Genomic DNA, 12,500 nt, shown 5'->3' on the forward strand with positions numbered 1-12,500 from the left:
GACACCCCCGAGCTGCGGCGGGACTTCACCCCGCCCCGGCCGGCCCACAGCTGGATGGCTTGCTCCGGGGACAGCGGCCCCTCGGGGTCCGAGTCGGCGTCGGAGCCGGCGCTGAGCGAGTACGTCCCCCTCTGGAGCAGGCCCAGGTCGGGACAGTAGGGGGCGGCGGCGGGGTGGGGAGGCGGGGCGGGCTCGCACACACCCAGCTCGGCCAGAGTGAAGTTACCCGCTGTGAGGGAGAGAGGAGTCGTGTTACGCAGGTGGGGTATGGGACCGGATGGACATACACTGCTACTAGAAGCACGCGCAGTAATGCAGACTCTCACATAAGCAAATACTAGGCACACATAAACAAATACACGCACACATATATACATACACACACACACACACACACACACACACACACACACACACACACACACACACACACACACACACACAAGCTCAAAATTGTGCGTCTGAATTTGTTTTTAACCCTGCAATGAATCGCTTCAGAGACAACATTAAGATGTATTGCAGATCTATTGATGACATTGTCCTCCTTTATAATGGCAGGTACATGTGTTTTGATTAGATTTTTTTTTTTTTTACAATTTTCTGAATAACACTAATGAGAACATACAATTGTCTATGGAAGTCTCTAAGGAGAAGATCCACTTCCTAGACCTGACCATTCATAAAGGAGAGACAATAAATTACACACTACACTGTTCAGCCTACGGATCGTCATTCTCTGTTGCATTATGGGTCTTTCAATCCTCACCACCTCAAAAATAATATCCCATATGACCACTTTCAAAGATTGAGGAGGATCTGTGATCTGGATGATGATTTTACAATACAGTCTCAACATTTGACCAAACGCTTTGTTGACACATCGTATAGTAAGACTATTGTATCCACAACTCAGACCAAGGCAGCCTCCGCCACACGATCATGACCTGCTACAACAGTCAAACAGACAGAGAAAAGCCACATCAGGTATACACTTTGTTACATGTTACAGATTATTTTATCCAATTGGTATATCCTGAGGAGTGACTCCTCCCTTAAGGACATTTCAAGATTCAAGATTCAAGATTCAATCAATTTATTGCCATGTCAACAAAGTTGATAGGAATTTGTCTTGGTTCGCTCTCAGACAAAAAAGACAAGACAGTGCAGCAGCACACCCTATACAAACAATAACGCAAGAACAAAATAACATTCAGGAACAGTATCTAGCAGCATCGTATTCAGCAGAAGTGCATACAGTTTAAAGTGCAATAGGTCAGACATAATCAATGGATCAGTGCAAGTTCAGTGCAAGTTCAGATGTTCAGATGATTTTCCAATCTCCCCCTGCTTTCTGTTACAGGCGAGCCCCCTCCTTATAGGACAGACTCACACACAGCTATTCCTCCAGCCAGAAAGGAAGGCCACTGGCTCAAGAGACCTATAGGGACTTTCAAATGTATGCAAACCACCTGTAATCACTGCTCTAACGTCATACAACAGGAGTTTGTACTGTAGATGTCAAGACTAAAGACATACACAAAAGCAAACACTTTATCAACTGCAATTCTACTTATGTTGTTTATCGTCTGACCTGCTCTCGTGAATGCTTTTACATAGGGCGCACCAAGAGGCGGTTGAAATATAATAGAAATATGCTATAAGAAGAAGCAACAATAATGATTAGCCTATGGCACACCATTTCCATACAGTACCTGTCACAATAACAACGACAGCCTGCTGGAAGTAGACGGCATTGAGCTTGTGCAACAGTCAAATAGAGGTGGTGATGTCTCAATACATGACTACAGAGAGAGACTTACTGGATTTTAAAATTCAATGCTCAACGAGGAAATAGATTTTAGACCTTTTCTGTAATGTTGTATAATTTACTACCTGTGGTCTTTTTCTTGCCTGTGGCTCCTGTGATAATCACATGACCTGCTGTGATGCTTTTTATTGATGTATTGATTGTGAATATGCAAATGTAATCCATGTAATCCTGTTTCCCGTGGCCACTAATTGGCTAATTGACTATATAGGAAATCACTGCATTCCACTTGTGATCTTTCCTGACACGCCGTGACATAGACCCTGCGTGGTCGAAACCGGTCAGCGTTTGTCATTCTTAACTTAACTCATTCTATTTTGATATATATTAATGAGAGGCTTTTTACTTTATCCTTGACTCTGTGTGAGAGTGCCTGAAGCCAGCTGTGGCTTTTTCCATCTGGTTCAAGTTTATATTTAACTTCAAGAGCACCTCACATTCACCTGGAGCCTACAAGTGAGCACCCGGTAATCTTCTCTTGTTGCTGGAAATTGGGCATTGGCGTGGAAGGAAGAAGGTGGAGAGATGACGCATGCATGAGTCAGGCACAAACTCCAAACTAGTTGCTGGAAGGAATCTGTATTGAAGGCCTGCCTCCCTCCCTTCACCGCTGAGCATTGGCATTCATGGAGTGTTGATCTGAGATCAAAGAGCTGTTCTCTTGAGGCCTCTCATACTGTGCAGGAGCTCCTTTACTGCCTTCTGGGTCTGATCATCTCTACACCTAGTTACCATGGCTCCTTTACTGCCTTCTGGGTCTGATGATCTCTACACCTAGTTACCATGGCTCCTTTACTGCCTTCTGGGTCTGATGATCTCTACACCTAGTTACCATGGCTCCTTTACTGCCTTCTGGGTCTGATCATCTCTACACCTAGTTACCATGGCTCCTTTACTGCCTTCTGGGTCTGATGATCTCTACACCTAGTTACCATGGCTCCTTTACTGCCTTCTGGGTCTGATCATCTCTACACCTAGTTACCATGGCTCCTTTACTGCCTTCTGGGTCTGATGATCTCTACACCTAGTTACCATGGCTCCTTTACCGCCTTCTGGGTCTGATGATCTCTACACCTAGTTACCATGGCTCCTTTACTGCCTTCTGGGTCTGATCATCTCTACACCTAGTTACCATGGCTCCTTTACTGCCTTCTGGGTCTGATGATCTCTACACCTAGTTACCATGGCTCCTTTACTGCCTTCTGGGTCTGATCATCTCTACACCTAGTTACCATGGCTCCTTTACTGCCTTCTGGGTCTGATCATCTCTACACCTAGTTACCATGGCTCCTTTACTGCCTTCTGGGTCTGATGATCTCTACACCTAGTTACCATGGCTCCTTTACTGCCTTCTGGGTCTGATGATCTCTACACCTAGTTACCAGGCTCCTTTACCGCCTTCTGGGTCTGATCATCTCTCCACCTAGTTACCAGGCTCCTTTACCGCCTTCTGGGTCTGATGATCTCTCCACCTAGTTACCATGGCTCCTTTACTGCCTTCTGGGTCTGATCATCTCTACACCTAGTTACCATGGCTCCTTTACTGCCTTCTGGGTCTGATCATCTCTCCACCTAGTTACCAGGCTCCTTTACCGCCTTCTGGGTCTGATGATCTCTCCACCTAGTTACCATGCTCCTTTACCACCTTCTGGGTCTGATCATCTCTACACCTAGTTACCATGGCTCCTTTACTGCCTTCTGGGTCTGATCATCTCTACACCTAGTTACCATGGCTCCTTTACTGCCTTCTGGGTCTGATCATCTCTACACCTAGTTACCATGGCTCCTTTACTGCCTTCTGGGTCTGATCATCTCTACACCTAGTTACCATGCTCCTTTACTGCCTTCTGGGTCTGATCATCTCTACACCTAGTTACCATGGCTCCTTTACTGCCTTCTGGGTCTGATCATCTCTACACCTAGTTACCATGGCTCCTTTACTGCCTTCTGGGTCTGATCATCTCTACACCTAGTTACCATGGCTCCTTTACTGCCTTCTGGGTCTGATCATCTCTACACCTAGTTACCATGGCTCCTTTACTGCCTTCTGGGTCTGATCATCTCTACACCTAGTTACCATGGCTCCTTTACTGCCTTCTGGGTCTGATCATCTCTACACCTAGTTACCATGCTCCTTTACCACCTTCTGGGTCTGATCATCTCTACACCTAGTTACCATGGCTCCTTTACCACCTTCTGGGTCTGATGATCTCTCCACCTAGTTACCATCACTCCTTTACTGCCTTCTGGGTCTGATGATCTCTCCACCTAGTTACCATCGCTCGCTGGACCCCAGGCTCACTGAATATACCGCAGTCTGCTGCAGTAGGTAGCGGCCCCGCTGCCTATACGGCCCCCCAAGACAAACCGACTCGTCACGTCCAAAATAAATATATAAAATTATCCAAATTAAAGCACATCAAAGGAGATCAATAAACACTGCTGCAGCCCAATTAAATCCAAGCTGAGGAAAAAGCAATTAAGGAAAAAGGCATGCTCAACCAATTTATTCTCTATACTAATTAAAAGAGTATTGTGGATGCAATCGCTCACCATCAGCTGTTGGGGCAAAAGGGATCGGGGGGGAAAAACAGTTGTGATTCAGTTCATTAGCGGTTTGTGAGCGAGGGAAGAGGAGAGCGGGGGGAAGTTGGCATCGTGTGTCAGCATATGAATCAGTGCTTTAAGAATGGCACAGCTGTATGACTGGGTTAACTGTGACTTGTTAGGCGTACGTACGGCTGGACGCATTTAGAGAGAGAGAGAGAGAGAGAGAGAGAAAGGACTGAAACAGATGAAAATCCTCTGCTGCTCCTCTTCACATCCTCGCCGTAACTCCAGAGTTGAAAGTACTCTATGGCAAACAAGATGAGGGGGGGGGGGGGTCTAAACGGAAACTTAGCTGGAGAGCGAGGAGAGGCGCTAAACTTCTACTCAGACAAACAGATGGACCGGACTAGAGAGCGGAGGCGAGCACATCACTGCACAGGCGGATTAATAGGCTACAGTGCGCATAAGGACACAACTAGGGCTGCAACTACAGTAACAATTCATTTTTATTGACGATTCATCTGAGGATTATTTTCACAGTAATTGATAAGTTGTTTGGTCTACAAAATGTCAGAAAATGGTGAAAAATGTCGATCAGTGTTTCCCAAAGCCCAAGATGACGTCCTCAAATGTCTTGTTTGTCCACAACCCAAAGATATTCACTGTTTACTGTAATAGAGGAGTAAAGAAACCAGAACATATTCACATTCCAAAAGCTGTAATCCGAGCATTTTGATGTTGTTGCCCCCCCCCCAAAATGAATAAATACTCAAAGTGATCCATCAATGATCAAAAAATAAATAATAATAATAGTTGACAACTAATCCATTAATCGTACTGCCACACCTCTGGGAATATTACCATTCTTTGTCTTCTTTGGCATTCCTCCAAATTATCACAAAGGACGACAAAAGTAACCATTTTTACATGACACGTCTTCTGTTGGTATTTTACACTACAGTATTATGCATAGAATGAATCTAACTCTATTGTGCACTTCCCCCCATACCTGAAATGAAGTATGGTATGAAGACAGGGGAGAACTCCAGCAGGCCTGAGAGAGCTAAACACATGGCTTCTTTAACATCAGTCAGCAAATCACCCCAAGGAGCTCGGTGGAAAATGTGCCTGCTCTAGTTTCCAATAGTCTGTATGCAAATTATCCCATCCAGCTACAATTACAATAATTGGGTCACACACAAAAAACCTTCTAGTCTAAACACGAGGAATCATGTACACGGATGTACACAAAAGTGTGTGTGTGCGTGTGTGTGTGCGTGTGTGTGCGCGTGCGTGTGTGTGTACGCAGGCGCATTCGCATTCGCATTATGTATCTACCGTCACATCCCACCGGCCGCCGCTCTATACAATTAACATCCCATAACCAGTAATTACACATCCAGCGTCCAATCAGTCCCTCTCAGCATCAGCATCAGACACAGCTCGATGCCACAGCCATCTACATGTAGTCACAGAAAGATGGATTGGTGCGCGCGCCTGAAGCAGACATGAAAATCTATCTCCGTTATTCCACAAATAGAAAACCAATCACATGTTAGGTAGATCATATTATGACAGATGTGGGGCGGAATGTGGCACTGCATTCTAATCAGATCAAGGCCTTTCTCTTTTTGGAGTGTGTATGTTTGTAGTCCTGTCACTTGCATACTCACAGTACATATTAACATGCGTCGTGTGTATTTATAGATTAGGCGAATCCTGTGTTACTCTCGCAGATGCCTTGGGTTGCGCACGCGCCCGTGTGTGTGTGTGTGTGTGTGTGTGTGTGTGTGTGTGTTTTTCTCTGCCTGTCAACTGGTGGGTGTACTCGTTGCGAGTGTGTTTGTGTGTGTGTAGACAGCTGAATTGGATTGTGCTTTCAGACGAAAGCAGCGCGATCTAGTACGCTTGACTGAACGTTCTTCACTAATAGAGGGGAAAAGCAGAGGGGGAAAAAACAGAATGATGGACAGATGGAAAAAGACGTGTGTGTGTGTGTGTGCGTGTGTGTGTGTGTGTGTGTGTGTGTGTGTGTGTGTGTGTGTGTGTGTGTGTGTGTGTGTGTGTGTGTGTGTGTGTGTGAGAGAGAGAGAGAGAGAGAGAGAGAGAGGAAGAGAGAATGGATGGCTACTGAGCTACAATGTTTTCATGGTAGACTGTGGACTGGTTTTTCAAGAGAAAAATAACAACAAATACCTGGCACTTTTTTTGGCTAGTGTTAGTTTTTCCTGTTAAAATGTTAAACATGTCAACAGCAGCTTCACATTTGCTATGTAATAGATGGGCCTCAACTATATTAAGTCAAATGAAAACAAGTATACTTAAACTAACACAATTCACGGTTCGGTCGATATGACACATTGGTGTCACGGCTTGGTACGTCTTCAATACAGCAAAAATAATAAAATAAAAATAAAACAGAAATGGCAGAGAAATCTACTTGATTAAAAAAATATATCCACCTTATTTTTGAATGTCCCACTGTACAAATAATTGTGGGTACAAGTTTTGGTTTAACGTGACTTATTGTTGCAGCTTGCCATTTCCTATACTCTGGCTACAGACCCGAATTATAAACCGGAAACTGGAGTACGTTATAAAAGTTATAAATATAGTCACGTTATAAACAACTAACCAATGCTGGGGGTCCGTATGGAAACAGTGTTACTCGAAATGGTTAAAAGTTAAATCAATTTGGTCATTTAGTGGCGTTTTACTGCCATGTAACATAGCTAGCTAGCCGCTAACATTAGCCACAGTAGGCTGTGCACTGCGCTCTTAAAGGGATATTTATCGACGAGATTTCTGCCAAGCTGGACCTGATTAGTGATTTGCTCCGTTCGCCCAGACGGGTGTCAAGCTGTCAGCAACAAGGCTGGGAGGATCACACTGGAAGAAAAACGCATAGGCATCATGGCCACTAGAAATAAGGTGGATATATTTAACGTATATTAACGTATATTAATATATTTAATGAGGGGCGGGTTCGGGGTGCAGAAATCCTCCACTTCCCACAATGCACTGGGCTCGTGGTTTTCTAAGTCCACGCCCACCCCTCAGGCATTTGGCTGATATCAAACTCCAGTAGGTGGCGGTAATGCACATATATATGTTTGCCAACCGCCATAAAACTCAAAGAAGAAGAAGAAGAAGGCATTTGGCTTGGTTACTCTGGATAGCTAACATTAGCATAGGTACAGAACGGCTACATTACCAAGCTCGCTTCGATCTGGGTGTTTGCAGTCGCCATTTCAAAGAGGAGGACTATACCTGTACGATCCACACTGCTAAGGAGTAAAATAAAAATGGATCAAGGCTTGATATCATAATCCAACGTGAATTCAGCTGGGTTCCCTCCAGAACGAGACTGGCTCAGCCTGTTTAAGGGGGCTGTTTGCGGTGTCTGCTAACGTTAGGCTATTGTAAGGTGACCAGATTTCTCAAATGAAAATCGGGGACATTTCCAGTCCGGCAATCAATATATCATTCCAATGTTATTACCCATGAAATAGAAAAGGGGGATGATTCCGGTTTCATTTATTAATAAATTAATACGAAGAGGCCCCTGGTGCCCCCCCCCCCCCCCCCACACACACACACACACACACACACACACACACACACACACACACACACACACACACACACACACACACACACACACACACACACACACACACACACACACACTTCATTCACTGTGCCCCTTTACAAAATGTCAAAGTGTTCTCCAGCAGCATGAGGCCTGGCTGTCCGAACCTAGAGTGCCGAATGTTTTATGAAAAGCCTCAGATCTCAAAAAGTATTTTCGGTGTTACAGTCATAAGTGTTTTTTCATTGTTCAAGATTTCCTGGACCAGCAGGAAGCAGCATGTGCACTTGTTGGATGTCTGGATCAACGGACTACATGTGATGCTGTGATATGCTTAGGCTAACCCGCCCGTAAGCCTCCCGCAACCTTCCTTCCTGCTTGAGTGGTTGGCCAGTGACGTCTGTAAAGGGGAGACTCATGGGTACTCATAGAATCCATTCTCATTCAGATATCCTGAGGTGAGAGCGGTCAGGGGTCCCCTTTGAAATTGACCATGCTTTTTAGTCCCCTTCCCGACAAGGTAGCATGGCATTGTTGGTCCCAATGGGTGCTGTAGGTCTTACAGTTTCATAGCCTATAAGTATCTTCACTCTAGACTTAAGAATGGGCCCGCTAGAGCTAGAGTCATATTGACCGCAGACGCCAGTAGAAAATCGGGGACATTTTCGGGGACAGCTCCAGCCGGGGACAGGTCACCAAAAACGGGGACTGTCCCTGAAAATCGGGGACGTCTGGTCACCTTAGGCTATTCTTGTGTTGTTGTATTGGCGTTTGTGATGTTCTGACGCAGTCGTGACGTAAAACGCGTCAGAGCGGTGTACTAAATATGTGAAAGATAAGGGAGAACAGCAAAGAGGGTTGAGTGAGGGGAGGTAAAGGCTGCTTATCTAATCATACTACTGACATTGTAATGACACAAATCTGGTTGAAAATCAGTAAAGCCGGCCTTTAACCCATCATTCCGTTGAAATTTTACACAAGTGGAACTTCAGTCCCCCCCCCCCCCCCCCCCCCCCCCCCAGACATTTAGTTTTCAGTTGCACCTCAGATGAACCACCATTTGGACTGTGGACTCTGCTGATCTGGGGAGAGCCGTAGACTAGCACCATGCTTCCTCCGACACGTGCACAGTTGCCAGCCGCTTCTCAGCGTGGAGCTTCACTGGCAGGACGTAGCACATGGGAGGATCATACTATTCCCCCCAGTTCCCACCCGACCGACCAGAGGGGGCGCTAGTACAGCGATGCATGCACCGCATTTTGAGTCTCACAAAAACAACACGGACACAGAGGATCTTGTTGGAACTGCGCTAAAAAGAGGGAATGGCATCTGCAGTGATCCATTAAATCAATTGTACTTCACTTCATAAAACACAGTAAAATACCCTCATTATGGGATGTGCAGTGTGATTGCAAGCGTTGTGTGTTTGTGTGTACAGTACAGTATGTATGTGTGTGTGTGTGTGTGTGTGTGTGTGTGTGTGTGTGTGTGTGTGCATGCGTGCGCGCGTGTGCATGTGTGTGTGTACAGTACATTGTGTGTGTGTGTGTGTGTGTGTGTGTGTACAGTACAGTGTGTGTGTGTGTGTGTGTGTGTGTGTGTGTGTGTGTGTGTGTGTGTGTGTGTGTGTGAGTGTGTGTGTGGGGGGGGGGGGGGTACACTGTAAAACAGCATGAGTGTGGGATATGAGGGGCCTATCATTAAAAGATAATTTGTGCTTGTTAGCCATTTGACAGGCAAAGTACAGGCAGCAGGATTGTGCATTATGCTGTCTGACTTTCACTGAGCCCACCATGTCATTCCATAAAGGTTTTAACGCAGGCAGCACTTATATGCTTCTTTTTCTGGCTCCAAATGGTCTACACTGTGGACCACCCTCAGAGATGCCACTTTCAGCTTTGGGCGGAAATGGCACTTTAAAACAAGTTCTGATTCAGTTCTGAACTGGTGGACTGCTCCTGGGTAGAGGAAGAAAGGGCAAATATAATCCCATAAAACTACAGAAATGACTTAATAACAGTACAAGCCTTCTTTTCTTTGTCACAGATAAGAAAAGGCCAGACTTTGTGGAAAATAGCAGCAAAAATGCCTCATTTATGAACCTTTTCCATTTTCACTTGTTTCCAATTAATTCACCGGCACTGCACTTTGGTATCCGGAAGAACATTAAATTATTATTTCTGTTATACAGGTAGGTTGATTTCCTTTCTAATAAAGTTTTAGTTCAGAAAAGTTCCAACAGACACAGGAGAGAAAGAAATAGATTGGAGAGAGAAAGAAAGAGAGCAAAGTGAGAGGAGACCCTGACTTCCTGCTCACCTGGATCACTTTCCTCTAGAAGCTGCTCACCTGGATCACTTCCCTCTAGAAGCTGCTCACCTGCATCACTTCCCTCTAGAAGCTGCTCACCTGGATCACTACTCTCTAGAAGCTGCTCACCTGGATCACTTCCCTCTAGAAGCTGCTCACCTGGATCACTTCCCTCTAGAAGCTGCTCACCTGGATCACTTTCCTCTAGAAGCTGCTCACCTGCATCACTTTGCTCTAGAAGCTGATCACCTGGATCACTACTCTCTAGAAGCTGCTCACCTGGATCACTTCCCTCTAGAAGCTGCTCACCTGCATCACTTCCCTCTAGAAGCTGCTCACCTGCATCACTTTCCCTCTAGACGCTGCTCACCTGGATCACTACTCTCTAGAAGCTGCTCACCTGCATCACTTCCCTCTAGAAGCTGCTCACCTGGATCACTTGCCTCTAGAAGCTGCTCACCTGGATCGCTTCCCTCTAGAAGCTGCTCACCTGGATCGCTTCCCTCTAGAAGCTGCTCACCTGGATCGCTTCCCTCTAGAAGCTGCTCACCTGCATCACTTCCCTCTAGAAGCTGCTCACCTGCATCGCTTCCCTCTAGAAGCTGCTCACCTGCATCACTTCCCTCTAGAAGCTGCTCACCTGCATCACTTCGCTCTAGAAGCTGCTCACCTGGATCACTTCCCTCTAGAAGCTGCTCACCTGGATCACTTCCCTCTAGAAGCTGCTCACCTGGATCACTTCCCTCTAGAAGCTGCTCACCTGCATCACTTCCCTCTAGAAGCTGCTCACCTGCATCACTTCTCTCTAGAAGCTAGAAGCTGCTCACCTGGATCACTTCCCTCTAGAAGCTGCTCACCTGGATCTCCTGTCAGCCCTCCTACTGTCTCAATAAACGCATCCAAAATACAGGACTGCTCACTCTCCACTCCTATTAAAAGGAAGAGGGATATTGCCTGTGATTTGGCATTGAAGACAATAAACCAACACTCCTACACTAGTGTGTAGAAGGTCAAAGGTCACTCACTGCTATCTGTCTGATGAGATGAGCGAGTAAGAATTTGTAGGATTGTTACATTTACAATTGCAAGTATGTGCAATTAATAATTGCACATACTTTTACTCTCTCTCCCTCTTCCCTCTTTCACTCACTCACTCACTCACTCTCACACACACACGCACGCACGGACGCACGCACGCACGCACACACACACACACACACACACACACACACACACACACACACACACACACACACACACACACAGGCGTAGCAGTGAAGAATACTAAAACATCTTTATAAGTCAAGGTTTCCATGGTGATGAGGTGAAGTAGTATAAAAAATGATGTGAATATTGCACACACGCACTCGCGTGCGCACGCTCACACACACACACACACACACACACACGCGCGTGCATACACACACACACACACACACACACACACACACACACACACACACACACACACACACACACACACACAGACACACACACACAAACCAGGAGTGAATATGTTAATGAACAAAAACTCTACAGTATTGGATAATGAGATCACCATCTCTGGTCTGACCAGAGATGGTCTCTCTCTCTCTCTCTCTCTCTCTCTCTCTCTCTCTCTCTCTCTCTCTCTCTCTCTCTCTCATACTCGCCATTTCAGCTCCAGTAAATAAGGAATGATAGTCTTCATCATTTTCTTTAGTGGGAATCATCAAGCTATTTTAGAGAAAGATTAAATCAAGAGATCTTTCATCATATGCACAATAGCATCCTGAATAATGGAGGTGTGATTAAATCTGCCAAAACACAATCAGCATTTATTTTATTTTATGTTGCCTAAGGTCCAGGCCTGCTCTGTCAACCTGTATCACCTTATAGCTATTCACAATCTATTTAAATTGCAGGTGAAGAGGTTCTCTTTCCTGTTCTGATTAGATGAAGCGGTATGACAATTTCATATCACGATTATAGCGACCAGTATTGTTCAAATGTACTGAAAATGTTCAAAAGGTACTGATACACTCACTGAAATCATTTCAACAAGGCTGCGCGCTTGCGTTTGGCAGACCGTGGCTAAGCATTCGTTCACACCAAACACCAAAGCCACGCTCAAGCCACGCTGAAGCCACGCTGAAGCCCCGCAGTTTCATTTCGGCGTCCTTGTTAACAGGTGAGACCGTTCACACCAGCTGCACACCACGCCACGCTGAAGCCATCCTC

The 12,500-nt window shown here is 45.6% G+C and overlaps 1 protein-coding gene across 1 annotated transcript in view; it reads right to left on the reverse strand.

Annotated features, from left to right (window-relative positions):
- The window catches only part of LOC310790563 (teneurin-2-like), a gene marked incomplete at both ends in the record, with an annotated part of 240,232 nt that overhangs the window by 213,834 nt on the left and 13,898 nt on the right, over positions 1-12,500 (reverse strand). Inside the window, one exon of the mRNA XM_083652265.1 lies at positions 1-229. This exon is cut by the window's left edge and continues 68 nt beyond it. Within this exon, the coding sequence (XP_083508391.1) occupies positions 1-229 (229 nt within the window). The remainder of the gene's footprint in view (positions 230-12,500) is intronic.

This window comes from Poromitra crassiceps, assembly GCF_964638095.1.
Source record: "Poromitra crassiceps genome assembly, chromosome: 15".
NCBI lineage: Eukaryota > Metazoa > Chordata > Actinopteri > Beryciformes > Melamphaidae > Poromitra > Poromitra crassiceps.